Below are 20,181 nucleotides of genomic sequence, written 5' to 3' on the forward strand. Positions count from 1 at the left end.
AAATACGCCAAGAACATCGAAGATGTCAACGCCTTCTCGTCCATGGACGTATACGCTTCGGTTGCTATCCTTAAGGACAGAAAAGTTAAGGATAGGATCAATACCCCTGTCGCTTTCTCCGCTTATACAAACCCAAAGTGGAATCAAATGATTAAGTTTTCTGTCGATGAGAAGTTAGCTCAAGAAGGGCGTTTGACGCTCCTCGTGGAATTGATGAGTCACCGGCCTTTCCTTGGTGATAAGGAAATTGGATTTCTCAGACTTCCCATGCAACAGTTATTGGGCTCAAATCCACCTTATCCGTTGACCAACAGTGGTGATGCTAACGGTATGAAGTTGGAGACGCACGCTTTGACGGGTCCTTATGGCAAAAAAGGTGTCGTGAGCTTCACGTATAGGTTTCTTGCGGAGCAAGTTAATATCCCACCACCATCCACACCACGCCAACCATACATTATGTATGTACCGGTTTCGCCTCAGTCATACCCGTCATCGGATCAGATTCAGGTGACCTCGAGTTATGTGTCTGTTCAACCGGGTGCTAATTCTGGGCCAAGCAACGGTCTAGTACCAATATATATGCCGCCAACATATCAGTCACACGGATACCAACAATATTCACCAAGGAAGTCGAAATCGCAGCTTCAACCGTCACCACGACAGTCGCAGCTTCAACCGTTGCGTATGCAGCCGCTTCCTCAGTAACTACCGGATACAAAATCATATGGATACCAACAGGCAACAATCCTTGGGGGCTTCCCTTTAGAAGCATAATGTGTCGCACTCGTGTTACATTCAGTGCATGCAAAATTAAATCTTCTTGATGGTTATTTATATTGTTAAATGCATTTGATCAGTTAACATTTCCCTTAAAAATAAAAAAGTGTGTCTGTAAAATCATTAGTTAATCTATGAACTGCATAAGAGCATCTCCAATCTACCTCTATTTTTGCTTTAATATTCTATTTTAGAGTAAAATTTCTCACCTCTATATATTGCTATTTCCTATTTGGTTCTATAATAGAGTTAAACTTTTTTTAATTACAATCTAGTCATTTAACTTTCAGTTTTATTATTATTTATAATAAAAATCAAGTAAATAAATAGTTTTAATAGCTAATAATGTAACATAAAATTTAAAATGATTAATAAATACTTTTTGTTTTGAAATTTTATAGTTAGAACAAAAATAAATAAATAAAATTTTATTTTTCATTTATTTGTAAAAATATTTATTTACATAATGATTCTTATGTAAGTGGGCGAATTTTTAATTTTTATAATTAAAATGTATTAATACTAGAATAAAATAAATAAAAGAATATATTGCAATAGAAAACACTTCTATTATAGAGTTACTCTAGAGATAAAAATAAGAAAATACATTGGTCTAGTGTGGACTTTTTGTTTCCAGCTGTGCTTATCAATGTTGTAAGTGGAGTAGTGGATATTTTGTTTAGAGTATATTTCATTTCATTAGAATATACCCTATAAAATAAATTCTAATTTTTTTAAGAGATTGTTTGGTTTCTTCTCTTTAATGAGTCTCTAATAAGAAGTTCATTTCTTGGCTTTCGTGAAAAAAAAATGTTTGCGTTTAAAATTGACATGATAAGAAATAAAATAATGTCAATCATAAATCATGAATTTCCAAAATAAATTCAGTTTGATGATACAATACTACAATAGTACAATCTAATATCATCAAATTATATAAACTATTTAAACTACCGAACTTGCGAAGTGTGTAACTTCGATAATTTTAAGGAAAATATCGATCAAGAGAAAAGTATTTGTATGCTTGCTACAAGGTTCTACACATTCTAGTCAGTTTATTTTTGATCTCTAGAAACCTTGTTAATTCCATGTTATTCATTTAATGATTAGTTTTTGGATTTCAAAATCCATATTATGTATTAAATGAATTTAAATGGATTTGAAAGTGTAAAATAGAATGATTCAAATTCAAGGATAAAACATGTTATTTTAAAATCCATGTCTTTTGATTTTTAGAATTTATAATTTTATATGGATTTAGAAATCACATCTCCAATAATAGCCCCTAAGTTTGTATAGTCAAATCTCAAATATTAAATTTCTGATGGAAAATGGAATGTTTGTGAGAAATTACTACAAAAGAAGGATGTGAAAATTTTATAATGTAAAGAAACTTCTTCTCCGTTCCAAGATATTATACATACTATGACTTAGATCCCCACAATATCGCGGAAGAAATATTTCAAAAAAAAATTTAATTTAATTTAAAATTATATATGATAAATTTATTTGAAAGTAATATAATAGTTTAAGAGTATCAAAATATGTGATCCCAATAGAATAAAAATTATTTAAAATGAGAAAATAATAAGTAGTATTAAAACTACATAAATAGTAAACATAAAATGTAAGTTATAGGCGCATAATCCTAAAATGAGAGAAAAAGTGCGATTTTTTTGTGCGATTGTGAGACGGTTACTTTTCCGTCTATTCCTCACACTTGTGACGGTTGTTGAAGACACCGGCGTTGTCGATCACGATCTCCATGATCACTGCGATGGAGTAGTTATCTCCACTAAGAAAACCATGTTTCCTAGGGATGTCGATTCCCTCGCAAGGGATGCCCTTGCTGAGATCTATAAAGAGCAAAGGGCTAATAAGTTTCCCGATCACTCCTCATCTACTTCTCCAACTTATTTCTTCTATAAAGATTTCAATTCCCTTGAGAGAATGGCAGATAACATCTGTAGAGTTTTGCAAGATCTGGACTTGGGTGTCGATGATGTCCCCATTGCACTTCCTTTCGACGTGGTCAACAACGCAGCAGCGGAAAACCGGTTCATACTCATGGTCCGACCAGTGATGCCAAGACGACAAAACCTCCGCTCTCTTATTGCGGTTATGCCACGACTGTGGGGTCAAGCCGGTCTGGTCCACAGCCGAATCGTTGAAGGAATGCGCTTTCAATTTGTTTTCCCCTCCGAAGAATCAATGGAAACTGTGCTAAGGAGAGGACCCTGGACATTTGCGGACCTTATGGTGATTTTGCAGCGATGGACTCCACTAATGCCTCAGGACAATCTTAACTTTATCCCGTTCTGGATCCAAGTTCGCGGTATCCCCCTGCAATACATGAATCAGGAAGTGGTTGCCCATATTGGTCAGGCTATGGGCATGATCATGGACATCGATTATGATCAGTCTGCAGTACAAAGGGTGGAGTATGTCCGCATCAGATTGAACTGGGATATCAAAGATCCCCTTTGTTTCCAACGCAATTTTTAATTTACCCCTGGAGTCAACACCATCCTGAGGTTCAGATATGAGCGACTTAGGGGATTTTGTGAGGCATGCTGTATGCTTACTCATGATTCGGGGGCTTGTCTTCTCCAAAATGGTGGCTTTGATCCCTTCTCAGATGATGATGATAGTGACGAAGACATTCATCCCCCTGCAGCACCAGGAAACCAAAATGTTCGAATTGAGGAACTGAATGAAGGTGATGAGAACGGTAATAACAGAGCTCAAGACAATGGTCCGGTGGCAGATAATATCATATTAGGAGATGCAGAACACCACCGTGATGTAAGGGAGGCAACCACTGAGATAATCAACAGGAAGCGGAAGAGGGAAGTGGGAGAAGGGAGCAACACTGAACAGAGGAAGACAGAACATGAAGATGATGGAGGATCGAACATTGATCCTGAACTTGCTAGAGGGGTGGTGGACCCTAAACCACCACATTCGATATGAAGACAACCTGCTGGAACTGTCAAGGGTTAGGCTCAAACTTGACAGTTCGACGCCTTAAGGAGATTCATAGAAAGTATCTCCCGGACATTATCTGCCTTTCAGAGACAAAGCAGGATGATGATCATATTAGGGATATAGGGGGTGAATTAGGCTTATAGTAACTATGTATCATTTCCTCCTGTAGGTCTTAGTGGTGGTTTAGTTATTTATTGGAAAAATCATGTAACTCTTTCAGTTTCTTTTGCTTCCCCTAATCTTGTAGACTGTTTAGTCGAATATAATGGTTGTTCTTTTTATTTGTCGCTGGTTTATGGGAACCCAGACCCAAACCTTCGTGATCATACTTGGGAACGCCTAGAAAGATTAAATATCACCAGGAAAAACCAACCATGGCTACTAATAGGGGATTCCAATGAAATTCTTAGTAATAGAGAGAAAAAGGGTGGCAGAAATAGACCACAAAAGCTACTTTTAACAATTTTCGAAGAATGGTTCGAGAGTGTGGACTAATAGATTTAAGATCAATTGGGGATAGATTTTCCTGGGCGGGTCAAAGGGGACAACATTATGTTCAATGCTGCTTAGATAGGAACATGGCTAACAAAGCCTGGCTAGATAAATACCCAGCTGCAACCACAGAATTCTTAGAATTTGGAGAATCAGACCATAGACACTTAGTGACATATATTTCCGATGTCGAAGAGCAAAAACGTGGTTGTTATATATATGACAATAGAATGACAACGAAGGAAGGTTTTCATGATGTTGTTATGTCAGGCTAGAAAGATAGCTATAATAGAAACATCCCTTTGGCAAGAAGACTTCACCAATGCCGTCAACACATCTCAAGATGGAAGAAGGCGAATAGGATGAATTCTGAGGAAATAATTAATATAATTCGATTCAAACTAGATAAAGCCGTTGCAGAGGGTGCTCCACTAATGACAAGACAAGGCTTGAGACGAGATCTCAATCAGGCATACATTGATGAAGAAATGTATTGGAAGCTAAAGAGCAGAAACCATTAGATGCAAGCAGGTGATCGAAATACAGCATTTTTTCACTCAACTGCCAAAACAAGACATGTCAAACAGAGAATCAATGCCATACAAGATGAACAAGGTGTTATACAATGAGGAGATAAAGACATAGCGATAGCTGCTGAAGGTTATTTCTCGAACCTTTATGAGTCTGTTCCAGTGGACAAGAAGGAATACGATGCAGTTTTCAGAGGATACACAACCAAGATCACCAACACAATCAATGAAGACCTAATAAAGCCAATCAGTATGGAGGAAATTAAAGCCTCGGTTTTTGCAGTAGGACCACACAAAGCGCCGGGACCAGATGGCTTCACTGCTGCTTTCTATCAAAACTTTTGGGAGGACATCCATCCTGACATCATTCAAGAGGTACAAAACTTCTTTAATACCGGTGTACTAGACCAGTCGATCAATCATACCAACCTCTGCCTCATCCCAAAAAAGGAGACACCGAATACTATGGCTGAATTTCGACTGATCGCTCTATGCAATGTGGCTTATAAGATCATCTCCAAAATTCTAGTGAACCGCCTTAAGAACCATTTGTCAGGACTGGTCACTGAGAACCAAGCAGCTTTTGTCCCTGGGCGCCTGATCACTGATAACATTATTATTGCCCATGAAGTTTTCCACAGCCTTAACACAAGAACAAGACAAGCAGTGTCATACATGGCCATCAAGACAGACATTTCTAAAGCTTATGATCGGCTTGAGTGGTCTTTTTTGGAAGAAACAATGAAGAGAATGGGATTCCACCCTCAATGGATATCCTGGATTATGAATTGCGTTTCCACAGTAAGTTATTCAGTATTAGTAAATGGTTCACCAGAAGGAAATATAAGGCCAGAAAGGGGTATACGACAAAGAGACCCACTCTCTCCTTATCTTTTCATACTATGTGCTGAAGTCCTCTCCCACCTGATGAATCTAAATATGGCTGAAAGTAAACTACAGGGGATCAGAATCAGTAACAGAAGTCCAGAGGTTAGCCACCTTCTCTTCGCAGATGATTCCCTCTTCTTTACACTAGCAAACGTAAGATCAGCAAAGAAGATAAAAGAGATTTTGCACCAATATGAGCGGGTATCAGGACAGGCTGTAAACCTCAGTAAGTCTTCAATAACCTTTGGTAAGAAAATTCGACAAGTGAACAAGATGAAAGTACGGCATATTCTCAATATACACAACGATGGTGGAGGAGGAAAATACATGGGGATACCTGAACAGTTTGGAAGCAGAAAGAGCGAAATGCTTCACTACATCACGGAGAAGGTTAAAGCAAAAACACAAGGTTGGAACAAGAAATTTTTATCCACAGGTGGAAAGGAAGTTCTTCTCAAATCAGTAGCTCTGGCCATGCCTATATACTCCATGAACGTATTCAAGTTTCCCAAAGAAACTTGTCAGGAGATAAACTCAACACTAGCAATATTTTGGTGGAATTCAGATGAACACACGCAAGGGATGCATTGGTTGTCCTGGAGAGATTAGGGAGCCCTAAAAGTTTAGGGAGACTCGGATTCAGGGATCTGGAACTATTTAATGATGCTTTGTTAGGAAAACAAGCATGGAGATTATTACAACAGCCCCAATGTCTAATGGCAAGGGTAATCAAAGGAAAGTACTACCCGGAATCAAACATCCACAACGCAACAAGGGGTGAGACCATTAATAGGTAATGGACAGTCAATTGATGCATGGAATGATCCATGGCTCCCAGCAAATCCACCAAGAGCTCCTGTTCCAAGAGGCTATCCCACACCAATGGTTCTAAGTGACTGGATCATATCGGAACCAACAGCATGGGATGAAGAGAAACTAACAGAACTGGTATACCAAGATGATGTTGATATCATAAAAAAAATCAAGTTATACTCGAAACAGGGAGCAGACCTCATGGGATGGCATTATTCAAAGAGTGGTTTCTACTCAGTTAAGTCAGCCTACTATCTCGCAACACAACTACGGGATCATCAACAACTACCAATATCGGGCAACATAGATATGAAGAAGAAAATTTGGAAACTGAAGACAGCTCCAAAGATCAAACATTTCTTATGGAAAATGGTGTCACGAATCTTACCAACAGGTGAAAATTTAAGAAAGAGAAACATAACTGATCAAAGTGTATGTCGAAGATGTTGCCAAGCGGAAGAAACAGCCAACCATTTGTTTTTCACCTGTTATCATGCACAATCATTATGGAGAGCTTTGGGACATCCGATCGCTGGTTTGATCAATGCAAATGCATCATTAGAGGAAAATCTTGACAAAGTATTGAGTTGCAGTCTGGTTAACAATATTGATTTCAGCAATCAGCTTCCTATTTGGATCCTATGGAGAATCTGGAAAAGCCGTAACCTCTTAGTTTTCCAGCAAAGACACCAACCATGGTCTCATACAATCCGATCAACAAGACATGATATTGAAGAATGGATTAATGCAGAAGCATACCTGTCAACACTAAATGCTGTGCACATTACGCCATCATCACGCAAAATTCAGAGCTGGACAAGACCAGAGACTTCTTGGGTCAAATGTAATTATGATGCCTCTTTTGTCAACACAGATAGGGAACCACAAGCTGGATAGATCATAAGAAATTCAAATGGAACTTACATGGGAGCAAACCAAGCAAAAGGATCAAAAGTTCATAATGCCTTAGAGAGTGAATGTCAAAGTCTTATTCAAGCAATGCAGCATTGTTGGATAAAAGGCCTACGCAAAGTTGTTTTCGAAGGAGACTGCCTTGAGTTGACAAAGCTTCTACACATACAATCATTTAATTTTGGAATGCATAATTGGATAAGAGAAGCATTACATTGGAAAGAAAAGTTTGAAGAGGCTAAGTTTACATGGATTGGAAGAGAAGGAAACAAAGCAGCCAACCATTTAGCAAAAGATCCTCTAACCAATAACAATACTTTCATGTTTCATTATTATGTTCCAAATAGCCTAATAAATTTCCTCCATGAGGATTATTGTAATACAACTACTTGATAATCAATAAAATAAGATGTTACAAAAAAAAAGTAAACATAAAATGTTAGTAAAAACACAACCATCAAAATGAAAACCAAAAATATTGTTTATGAAAAAAAAAATTGAGATATAACTCTAAAAAGAAATTATAGAATGAAATCATACTGAATCGAAGAAATCTTGCCAAAATTATAATATAAGATATTTTATAAAAAATTATGATAAAGAGTTTCAACCATCATAACAGTTATTAATATTTATATTCTTAATAAAAAACTATTCTGACAAAATGATCTTAAGTGAGTAGATCGAACAAATGGTTGTAACGAGTAAATATAACTTCAAAAAAAATTTATTAATGGAAAATATATTTAATCTTTAGTGAAAATGTACGAAAGTAAATTATAGTAAAAATACACAATTTCTACTTAAAAGTGTATTTCTCTCCCAGGCACGAACATCGAGGCGCCACTACCATCGAATATCTCCGAAGCCGGTGAGGCTCCTGCTCGCCGGCGTCGAAAAACTTTGTCCCCTTCTTCCCTTTGAAGTTTTTCCTGTCTTCTTAGCTTGTATCTCCCTTCTCTCTTCCCTTTTTTGGCCCATTTTAAATCTTTCCAAATGCTTTCCAAAGAACCCAGATTGCAGAGAAGGCGTGTTCTTCATCGGTTTTAGAAGAGAGTGGAGCTCGACGAACTACACTCTCTATTACATTGACTCAGCTTCTCTGCCGGCGAATCTAAAGTTCTTATTCTCCTTCACGCTCCGATCTGGATTGCATCTCGTCTCCTTTGATTCTTCTCACCCCTCGTTAACTGAGCCTTGCGAGGCGAAGATGGCGACGAGGGGTGAAAGAGGAGGGGGTTGAATACAAAGGGAATATATATAATTTTGTAATTTTATACACTCGTCATCTCTTCCATCTACTATCTTTTCATATTCTATTATCTCACTTATGATATACTGATTATAAAGACATATCATAACTATTTTTTTAAAATCTTTTTTCATCTTTCAATACTCTTTTTTTATCGGTTGAGCATATTACTTACTAACATAGATGTAAAAAAATCTAAGAGAATATATTCAATTTATATTATTTAGAATTTATATAAATTTAATTTTTTATTGGTTTTTAAAATAATATAAATTTAATTTAGTTTAAATAATATAAATTAATTTAAAATAATATAAATTTATTTTAGTTGTTAAATGAAATATTAGATAGAATATTTTGATTAGTTAGAGAGGGGGAGAGGGTGAATGCAAATGTATTTTTCATAAATATACCAAATAAATATCTTGAGGCTTGGGACCTAACTTTACAACTAGCCTTTTTGACAAGTTTTAAACGAAGTTAGTGCACTTAATTACAACACAACCATTTTAATGTTTTCTTGATCATCCATAAAGCTGTTCATAATTTATTATTGAGATGGTTTATCCAATTCTATAGGTTTCTTGCGGACAAGCTACAATCTCATCGCCATCCACGCCACGCCAACCATATATTATCTATACATGTACCGGTCTCGCCTCAATCATACGGGTCATCGGTTCAGATTCAGGTGACTTTGATTTTTTTGTCTGTTCAACCAGATGCTAATTCTAGGCCAAACAACGGTCTAGTACTAATATATATGCCGCCAACATATCAGTCTTCAGTCACATTAATACCAACAATATTCACCAAGGAAGTCAAAATCGCAGCTTCAACCGTCATCAAGACAGTCGCAGCTTCAACCGTCATCAAGACAGTCGCAGCTTCAATCGATGTGTATGAAGCCGCTCCCTCAGTAACTACCGGATAAAAAATCTCATGGATACCAACAGGCAACAATACTTGGGGGCTTCCCTTAGAAGTATAATGTGCCGCACCCATGTTATACATTTAGTGCATGCAAAATTAAATCTTCTTGATTGTTATTTATGTTTTAAATGCATTTGATATTTCTAATTTTGATTTCTCAATTTTGTAAGAAACAGTTACGTTTCTTTAATTTTTGTATTATTTTGCTTGTTTTGTTTCTCTTTTTAATGAGCTTGAAACTCAGTATAAGTTAAATCATGTTCCTTCCAATATATAGATTCACATTTCTTATTATATTTTATTTTTTTTCACCCCTTTCCTATTATTTTTCTGTTTTCATATTTTAAGTATATTATCATTGGCTCTTCTCCCCCCGTTGTGGGTTCTAATCAGATGATCTTACTAGTTACTACAATGTGAAAGTATGGTTGACATAGAAAAGGTACGTATAGGTTGATCTCTCATTTTTCCTTCCTAACGTTGAATCATTTTCGTGTTTTTGTGTGGAATTCTTCTTATCTGTGTTTGTGGGAAACCACTCGAGAAAGACATGCTATTTCTTTTGGGAAATAGTCTACATATACACAATTTGATTTATATATAAATTTTCAAATACTATTATCAATTTCCATCATATAGAAAATCGAGTATTAATTATAATACACCACGGTAAATGTACACATTGACGACAGTCAATATATGTTTCAGTTTTTGTTGTTCACATGATTTTTAGTATCAGATGTTTCTCGTCGTGATTATTCTCAATATTTTGCACAAGGTAGATAACAATTTTTTTTTGTTGTTCAACAACAAACAGAAAAAAATATTAACTTAAATTAATAGATTGTTATTAATCAAGAAAAAAGCTATATATATATATATATATATATATATATATATGGATTGACCCCATATATAGCTTGACCCCGTATATATAATGATGACTTTATCATAGTAAATATCTGTGTTTATTTTTTTTTTCTTTTTTTTTCTTTTTCTTAAATTGACCCCATATATATAATAAGGCTTGTTCCTATAGTATATATTTTCTGAAATTTGAAGTTTTGCTAAATTCTAAATGCTTCCATGTTATATGAATTAGTCCGTATATTGCAACAGAAGCAGTGTTGAAGAAACTTTCAGCGTACGTATTATTAATAGGTTATCTAGTCTACAACATGGTGTTCATTGACACTGTAAACTGGCAATTTGATTTATGTAACGTTGCATCGACCTTTATTTTAATTTCTTTAGAATATGGTAACATCAGAAAATGTACATGCAGTTGTGTAAATTAATATCTTTGTCTTACTTTACATTTGTCAAGATAAAATACGAGGAGACTAAATTTTCTCGAAAATGTCTATCGTTCCCCCGATCGGGAACCATAGAGAACCCAACTCGTGACTTCAAAATCATATCAGCCGGCTACATAAATGCCATGGACAAGGCGAATACACACGCAAAAATAGGTCTGTTGCATATTGGCCCAATTTTTTGGGACAACATTGACTCAGTTTAAGATACGTGTATGGCACATATATATGCTTGACTTTTGATATATTTTTCAAACCCAAATTGGTATTAATAGTTATACGGAAATTTTCCTTTATGGAATGTTTTCCATTTTTCGTGTCTTTTGCGTAAGATACGTTATTGTAAATCAATATGGTTATATCTAGATACTCTTATCTGATTCGAGAAATGACAAAAATAATATGAGACTATAGAAGTTCTAGTTTTGATTTCAATTACTCGATCAATTAACATTTCTCTTTTAGTAATATGTAAAATCATTAGTTAATCTAGGATTGCATAAGTGGACTTTCTTTCCAGCTGTGCTTATCAATGTTGTAAGTGGACTTTTTTGTTTTTGGTAGCAGTAAGTGGACATTTATTTAGAGTATATTTCATTTCATATGGGTACATGCCATAAATCATAAACTAGTTAAGAGATTGTTTCGTTTCTTTTCATTAATGAGTCTCCTAAGAAGTTCATCTCTGGACTTTGTTTCCAGCATGCGTGAAACTATATAATCTAATTTAAATTCAGTTTAATAAATTGTATAAATTAATGTGACAGCTTTATATATTGTCGTAACACACCAAACCATGTCCATGCATTTCTAGAGATAAATATCTTTACCAAACATTCATCATTAGCCAAGACAAGACTCGACTCTTCTATCGGAAATGTCTCCCCCAGAGGTACAAAGAACCAGAGAGAATAACCCAACCCTCGAGCTTACAATCATCTCAGCCAAAGACGTCAGCCTTATCAATGACTCCGATAAGATGGACGTATACGCCGTTGTTTCAATCACCGGCGACAACATTCAAAAGAAACAAGCGGCCAAAACACCCATTGACTTCCACGGTGGTTCCAATCCGACGTGGAACCACACCATGAAGTTCTCCGTCAATGAAGAAGCAGCCCTATTGCCCTTAAGGTCATGTTATTTAGCTATTGGCTTGAAGGAGAGAATGGCCTTTGCAACAGGTACCAACTCTAAACAGCCCTATTGACCTTTGCAGCCCTATTGACCCGTAACATTAGAAACAGGTACTAACTCTCTAAACATTGCTAAATCTGAACAAACGTGACTAGACGCACCATTCTCAATAATCCAATCATTAGGTGCAAGATATTGTTGAAGAGAAGAAAGAGCATGTTTTTGAAAAGTGAGAATGTGGTTTTCATATCGTAAACTAGTGGAAGGAAAAGGAATTGTACCAAAGGTGGAAGTAGAAGCCATGAGACCATGTTAAGTAATCGTAGCAGTATTATAAGTAGCTGCAGGCTCTTGAGCTGGTACTTGAGAGTTATACTGTGATAAAATCTGTTGCAACTGTTGTGGTGTAAAGAGTGGAGTATTAAGAGTAGTACCATCAAATCGAGCAGGAGAAACCAAGTCAGAAGGAGCTACATATGGATAAGGACCAATCGTAGAAGAATAAGGTGCTTGTTCTGCATAAACATTTGGAACAGCATTCGCCTTCTGAATAGGATCATAAGGAACCATCGGCATTCGTGGTTGAGATTGAGGCATCCGAGGTTGCATCTGAGTGGTCTGCATACGAGGGTTGTAAGAAGATTGATTCTGCATCGTACCATTACCCTTGTAACCACCAGTCTTGTACCCCGGAGGAAAACCATGAAGCTTATAACATCTTTGTATCGTATGCCCCAAATGTCCACAATGTGTACAAACATGCTTATGAGGCCTCATCGTATTATAATCAGCCACATAAGCATTGTCACCATCATAAGAAGCAGGAGTCGTAGTCTGAAAAGCGACATTATCAACCCATGTAAGTGGCTTAATGATCCCCTGTCGTTCATCTTGAGTTACCATATTGAAAGCTTCTTCCATAGTAGGTATTGGCTTCAACATCAATATGTGACGCCTAGATTGCTCATAACTCTCATTTAAACCCATGAGAAACTTAGTCACTCGACTTCGCTGCTGTAATTTCTCCCACTTAACAGCCGCATCACACTCACATTCTCCACATGTGCAAACAGGCAATTCTACATAATTCTTGTGTTCTTCCCACAAAGAGACTAAAGATGTGTAGTAAGTAGTAACATCCTGAGATCTTTGCTCAATCTTGCTAAGCTTCTGTTCAATAGCAAAAATCCTAGGTGCATCATCTTGCTTAAACCTAGAGATTATACTCTTCCACATACCCTTTGCAGTAGAAATATAAAGCAAGCTCGCACCTATCTTCTTATCTACCGAGTTCATCAACCAAGTACTCACTATGTCGTTACAACGAGACCAAGTTCCAAAATCTCGATGAGTTTCCAAGGGTTTAGGAATCGTACCATTGATGAATCCCATTTTATTTCTCACATTCAACGCCATCAACATAGATCACCTCCAAGAAGGAAAATCAGAAGCTGTCGTGAGCCGATCCGAGACTAGAACAAGGCCAGCATGATCATTACTATTCAGATAATATGGATTCTCATACTGATCCGTTTGAAAACGCAAAGACTCAGTAGATTCACGCGGATTCGAATTGGTTGGGTTAACCGAAGAAGGAGCTACAAAAGATCCCATTCTCAATGAAAGAATGAAGAATCACAAGAAATCGCAACGAATTTGATAAAAGAAAAGAGAGATTCGCCACGAAGAAGGTCAATCAAAGACGAGAAACAAAAAGAAGAATAGAAAACCCAAAGAATATGCCTACGATAAGCTCAAAAATCGCAGCAATAACAATCCTCACAAGCTGAAGAAAAGAAATTAAACAACTCATCTCTTCAATTGAACCTCTCACAAGCTTCCCAATGAAATCGAACGAAGCGGAAGACTTAAGAGCAAAGCTCTGATACCATATTAACAATATGATTCACCGGAAAGCATATCGGAGAAGACGAAGAAGAAGAGAACCATCAACGGTTCTAACAAACTTTTATTAACCAAAAAATAATGTGAATATTACAAAGCTTAATCTCATAGTACAATCCACATTTTCCTTATATACTAACACTTATTTAACCAAACTAATTGTACCAGGGTTAACCGGTTATAAACCAATCAATAACCAATCCTCATGTATCCTAATAATTTGGGAGACGTCAACGTCTCGGTTCAGGAGCTTCTTGCCTCAAATCCGCTCCCACCGTTTACTAGTGGTAACGACTATAAACTCAAAATGGTGACATACCCTGTGAAAATCATGGAGAGAACCAACGGAATACTATGCTTCTCTTATCAGCTTAAACCAGCACTACTAGTTAACGATTACTATCCTTTGGCCCTAGATTACTCGCTATTGTATGGTCAACCAATTAATCCAAACCCGGATCCAGTGAATTCAGGTCACCCCGTCATGTGTTCCCCACAACTTCAAACCGCAGTGCCGAAACTGACCCTAGAGCTCATGATCAAATCTGCTAAAGATATAAAGAAGGTCAACATCGGCAACGAGATGAGCGTATACACTTCGGTTATGATCCGTGAAGGTAAGACAACGACTACAACCAATACTCCTATTGCTTATTGTGTCTATAGAAACCCGAGATGGGACCACGAAGTTAAGTTTTCTCTTGATGAAAAGTTAGTTTAAGAGGGTCGTTTGACTCTTGTTGTGAAATTGATTGGATTTCGGACCATTCTTGAAGATAAGGACGTTGGTGAAGTCAAAGTCCCGATTAAGGAGCTCTTTGGATTAAATCCGCCATCTCTTTTGTCAACTAGCAACGGTGATAATAGTAACGGTATGAGTTTGGTGACGCGGGGTGTGAGTGTGACGGGTTCAAACAAAGAAAAAGGAACATTGAGCCTCACTTATAGGTTTCTTGCGGAGTAATCCGTTTCATGCAACCTTAGGTTACCCGATTGTTCAACCAGGAGTAAATGTTGGGTCGAGCAACACTCAACTGCCAATATATATGCAGCCGCAGCAGTACCAGTCACATGGACACTAAGATTGTTCACTACCGCAGCTGCAACCGCAATCACAAAAATGGCCATCTCAACTCCAACCGCTCCACCCGCCACTATAACGTACACACTCACAGTTACAGCAATACCAACAAAATTCTCCACCACAACCGCAAATGCAACAACAGCCGCAATAAAGTAAACATGTATGAGATTGATGCATGATCGGCATAAATTTAATTACATTGTATTTTGTTACTTCTAATTCATGATTTGTTTGGAATTTCAGTTTGGCTCATGGATTTTTTATTATTATTTTTCCCTTCATTTGTTAATTTCATTGGAAAATTTACATATATCCATGAGCGTATCTGTGTATGTAGTTCATTAATTTCAAGTCATCTAACACGGGTGAGACCTAATAAAGGGAACAAAAGAACCTGTGCAATAAAGAAATCAGATTCAAATAGCCAAGTTGAAAGAAGCTAACTGACAAATGGTTCTTAACAAAAAAAAACAATCAAAAGAGTACATAGAAAAGAAAGAAAGAAAAAGTCGACCATCTGCATTCTCATATCAATGGATGTATAATCTGCGCTAAGCTGATCAGCGAAAACAAACAATCGAATTCGATCGATACCTCGTAATGTCGTTCAGAACACCGAAGTGCAAAACCGTGTTGCCTTTATTGTCTTGCTTATTCAACACCAAAAAAAAAAAAGCTTATCAAACTCCTTAAGACGCTTCAGCAGAACAAATGAGTCCATCTGGCTGACAGAACACAAATATAGGGACAATCTGGGAAATAAAAGGCGTTTGTGAAGTCTATGGAGCACAATATGTTCCATGTCTCGTTGTTGCCGCCTAAGGACCATATCACTTGGGTGGGCCAGAGTTTATGGGATATGCTCAAGCGGTTATCAAGGATGCATAAGAGGACACTTAGACAGCGACGGTCAGGTGGATGGGAAGAAGGAGCATTACAGATGACTTGAAAATTTTTAGTGTGAAGATCAAAAGATATAACCTTGGTTTCTTCACACTCGGATAACCAATAAAGTGACTGACAGAAGAAAGTTTGTTATAGAGGATTGAGAAAAAAATCTTCTGTATTACTCACTGTGACTGGACAAAATGAACATAGACTCTTCTCTTATACTAAGGAAGATCCGTTTTATACTATACCAGATCAATTACAGACTCAATGTACGGTTTACAAGCCAACATGCAAGTTTCATCCAAAATATCCAAAGCGTACTTCCGTTGACATAAGGATATTCTTGAAACTGATCTTGCAATTTCAAGGCCAAGAAAATATTGTAATGACCCCAGATCTCTGAGCGTAAAAGCTTTCTTCAAATCTTCTTTCAATGTGCAGACCTCATTATCATCATTACTATTGATAAGAATGTCGTCCACATAGACCAAAACTACAACATACTTACCATTTATATTTCTTATAAACAGAGTATGATCAACATGAGACTTTCTGAACCTCAAAGACATTAGTGTGGAACTGAACTTAATAAACCACTGACTCCATTTCTTTGCAGCTGCAACAACAAGGAAAGTCTTGACTGTCGTCATTTTCGCAACAGGTGAGAAATCATCCACAAAATAACCACCTTCTCTTTGTGTATATCCTTTTGCTACTAATCGTGCCTTGTAATGTTCCAAACTACCATCAGCATTAAGTTTAACCTTGTAAACCCATTTACATCCGATAGCATGTTTATCTGGAGGCAAAGAAACAACATTCAAAGTAGCAGTTCCCTCTAGAGCTTGTAACTCAGCATTCATAGCCTTTAACCAATCATCCGACTTCTTAGCTTGCTAGAATGAACTAGGTTCAGAATATTTGGTAACAAAACAGATATATGATTTGTAAGGTTCTGAGAGTTTGGCATAATTCATATAATCTGATAAAGGATATTGAACTCCGGTATCACTCAGATTGCATTAGTAATCTTGCAAATACGATGGTGCTTTAACTGAACGCTTGGTAAGTGACTTTATATTTGGAGCCGAATCAACAAGAGCAAGAACTGAAGCAGAGTGCCGATGTTTGTAGGAGATTCACCACTCAAGGCTACAAATCAGCACATGCAGAATTCAATGTAGGAGATTCATCACTAACAACCACATGATCTACATTATGAAGCACTGTAGGAGATTCAACACTCAAAACTACAAGTTAAATTTTGTCAGTCTCACTCTCTGCAGAATCATCAATGCTACCAAAAAGATCAGATAAGGTGTGAGGATCACCTTTAGTAAAAGGGAAGATAGTCTCATGAAAAACCACATTTTTTGAGATTTTTATTGAGTTGGACTCCAAATCCAATAGCTTGTATCCTTTATATCCTGCAGGATAACCGAGGAAGACACAAGCTTTTGCCCTTGGTTGAAATTTTGTCCTTTCCTTGTATATGTGAAATTGTAACACAGACAACCAAACATACGTAAACCACTATAAACCACTATATGAATAATGTCATCGTCATCTGCAATTGCCATGATATGATTTATAGCAATATTTTGCTTTGTTGTAGCATAGAAAAACTTAGTATTTCTATCACCAAGCTGTTCCTACTTTTCATCTTCCCCAGAAATTCCTCATCATTATAAGCTTTGTTTAACTCGTTTCTAATATGATCAATTTCTTGGGTAGTCTTGTTGCCCAGAGTAAAAGCAGAATCCATAGTCCTTTTCAAAAAAAAAAATCCTCATAGAAGCATTCAACCTATTCCTTCTTGTTTTTCCGATTATGCTATTTTCTTTCTACTTTGTCTTGTCTTGGAACAAAGATTTGTAGAATTGTCTTCTTAATGCTGACTCATGATAAACATGTCTTCTAAACTTCCTCTATAATACATTCTCTTCATATCTGAAAAAGCTTCTTATCTGTTCCAATATATTTATATATATTTGTGACTAGAGGCCTCTATGATCAGGCCCTCAAAAGCCAATAACTCAATTGATTTGAGGGGATTATAGCTAACCATTCGAAATTTGTCATCACACAATTTAAACAACACTATAAATAGTATAAGAGTATCTCTTTCTTATTCAAGAAAACCTATTACCCACTAACCTCAAACCATGAAGATCACAAGTGTTGATCATGCGTCTAAAATCTTCAAATGATCTCTTTGGTCGTCTTGGTCCACCTTTCTTCTCAAACTTATCCTTTATCTCAATTAAATCACCCTAAAGTATCCATGATCTCTCTTTTCTAAAGTTTGCAGTTCTTTCAAGATCTTCCCAAACTAATTTTCTCTGGCTTGACTCATGGTAACCATACACAAAGGAGTAGAAAGAAGGTCAACTGAAACTGATTTGCATATCTATAAGGTTTGCTGAACAAAAAAATAACTGATGCATAGACTTAATTTTTTTAGTCATCACTCATACCATGTGGTGGGACTGTTACAAAGAGAGGGTAACCCAAATCTGAAGTAATTTCCTCAACTTTGTCATCCTTTTACTTTATTTTAAATAGGTGTAAGTGTAACATGTTCGGAATATATTTTCTTTGTATCTCATTAGGCGTCTGTAAGGTTTATTAGAGTCTCTGCCCACATCCGCTGTCGGTGCCGACGTTGCTTTGTGGAGATCGGGCGAGAATGATTTTCGTCCGACATTCTCGGCTAAATGCACTTGGTATACGATTCGCGAGGTTAAGCCTATTATATGTTATGCTTTCATTACTTGGCTAGCCATCAAAGACCGATTAGCCACGGGATCTCGTATGCGAATATGGGGACACACCCAAACATGTTTATTTTGTGGTGAACCGAATGAGACTAGGGATCACACATTCTTCGCTTGTTCATTCTCTTTCACCCTTTGGACTGATGTTGCAAAGCCTTTGCTTCAACGTGGGGTACACCGGACTGGGATCGCACTCTCCGATCTCTGTTCTCTCGCAGGCTCACTCTCACCAACTCTACTCTCCTCCGAATCAGCTTCCAATCAGTCATTTACCATATTTGGAGAGAACGTAATGGTCGTAAACACCAACAAGGGAGCATCTCACCCCCAAGTCTTGGCTCAACGCCTCAACGTATCATTAAGATCATCTCCTGCCGCCTCACGTCCCTCAAGGCCTCAATTATGACTCCGATTCAAAATACGGTAGTTTAGCTCAACGCTGGGCTCAAATACACCACCTATAAATTTAGAGCGACACCATGTTTTTTGTTTAGGTCCTAGGCCTCATGTCTCTGGTGTGAGAGATTTCCGATTATGGTCTTACCTATGCTCTGCTTCTTAATCTGCATGTACATTTGAGTTCATCCTTTTTTATTGAAGAAAATAAAGAACCTGTTAATGTCGCAAAGGTATATTTTTTTCTGTAGATTTGGCTGTTGGGAAAATGTATAATACAAAGGAGTACTTAGAAACAAGGTTAAAGATACTAACTGTTGTATAAAGATTTGATTATTTTGTTTATAAATTATTAAATCGACACCAAAACTATTAATTGTCAAGTGTTGAGTTAAAGCACATGTTATTTTTTTTAAAAACAAATAAAGTTTAAAGAAGGTTTAGTTAGGCCTCGGCATTCGGTTAACCATTCGGTTTTGGTTCGGTTGTGTTCGGTTTAGTTTGGATATAGTAATATATAACTATTTGGATATTTTAGAAATTTCGGTTCGGTTCGGTTTGGTTCGGTTTCTTTCGGTTTGGTTAGATGAAGAGATAACCATAACTAACATAAATTATATTGAAATTAACGAAATAAACCAAATATAACCAAAAGTAACCAAAGATAACCGAAATTAACAAAAATACATTACAAAAATAGAAAAAAGGGGAAAATATTAATCCGATTTTACAAAATAGTATTTAACTTTGTAAATTAAAAATAATAACATTTAAATATATTGATTATTTAAGTATTCAATTGTTTTGAATGTAGAAACAATTAATATTTTAATTTTTAAGTTTATTTTAAAGTTTTGCATAATATTAAGTATATTATTTTTGGTATATTCTAGGTTTTTGAATATTTCGGTTAACCATTTAATTGTCGGTTTGGTTTCGGTTAGTTTGGATATAAAATTTTACTAACCATTCGGTTATTTGACGAACTTCGGTTTGGTTTTGGTTTGATTTTCTCAGTTCGGTTCGGTCAGTTATTTGGTTACCGGTTATTTTCCCCAGCCCTAGGTTTAGTCATGCACGAGAAATAAAG

At 36.6% G+C, this 20,181-nt stretch overlaps 2 protein-coding genes across 2 annotated transcripts; one reads left to right on the plus strand and one right to left on the minus strand.

Annotated features, from left to right (window-relative positions):
- On the plus strand, positions 1 to 929 carry LOC104728033 (protein SRC2-like; the record flags this gene model as incomplete). The annotated part of the gene is made up of 1 exon (XM_010447076.1): positions 1 to 929. A coding segment is annotated over one exon (705 nt), but the record flags the coding sequence as incomplete, so codon positions are not given.
- LOC109127286 (uncharacterized mitochondrial protein AtMg00820-like) lies at positions 16,161 to 16,781 on the minus strand. Its single transcript, XM_019231871.1, has one exon. The coding sequence runs from the start codon at positions 16,779 to 16,781 to the stop codon at positions 16,161 to 16,163; it is 621 nt and encodes a 206-aa protein (XP_019087416.1).

Source organism: Camelina sativa, chromosome 11 (genome assembly GCF_000633955.1).
Source record: "Camelina sativa cultivar DH55 chromosome 11, Cs, whole genome shotgun sequence".
NCBI classification, from domain to species: domain Eukaryota; kingdom Viridiplantae; phylum Streptophyta; class Magnoliopsida; order Brassicales; family Brassicaceae; genus Camelina; species Camelina sativa.

Coding starts and splice junctions, on each gene's coding strand:
- LOC109127286 (XM_019231871.1), bottom strand. CDS start 16,781: ATGAATGCTGAGTTACAAGCTCTAGAGGGAACTGCTACTTTGAATGTT.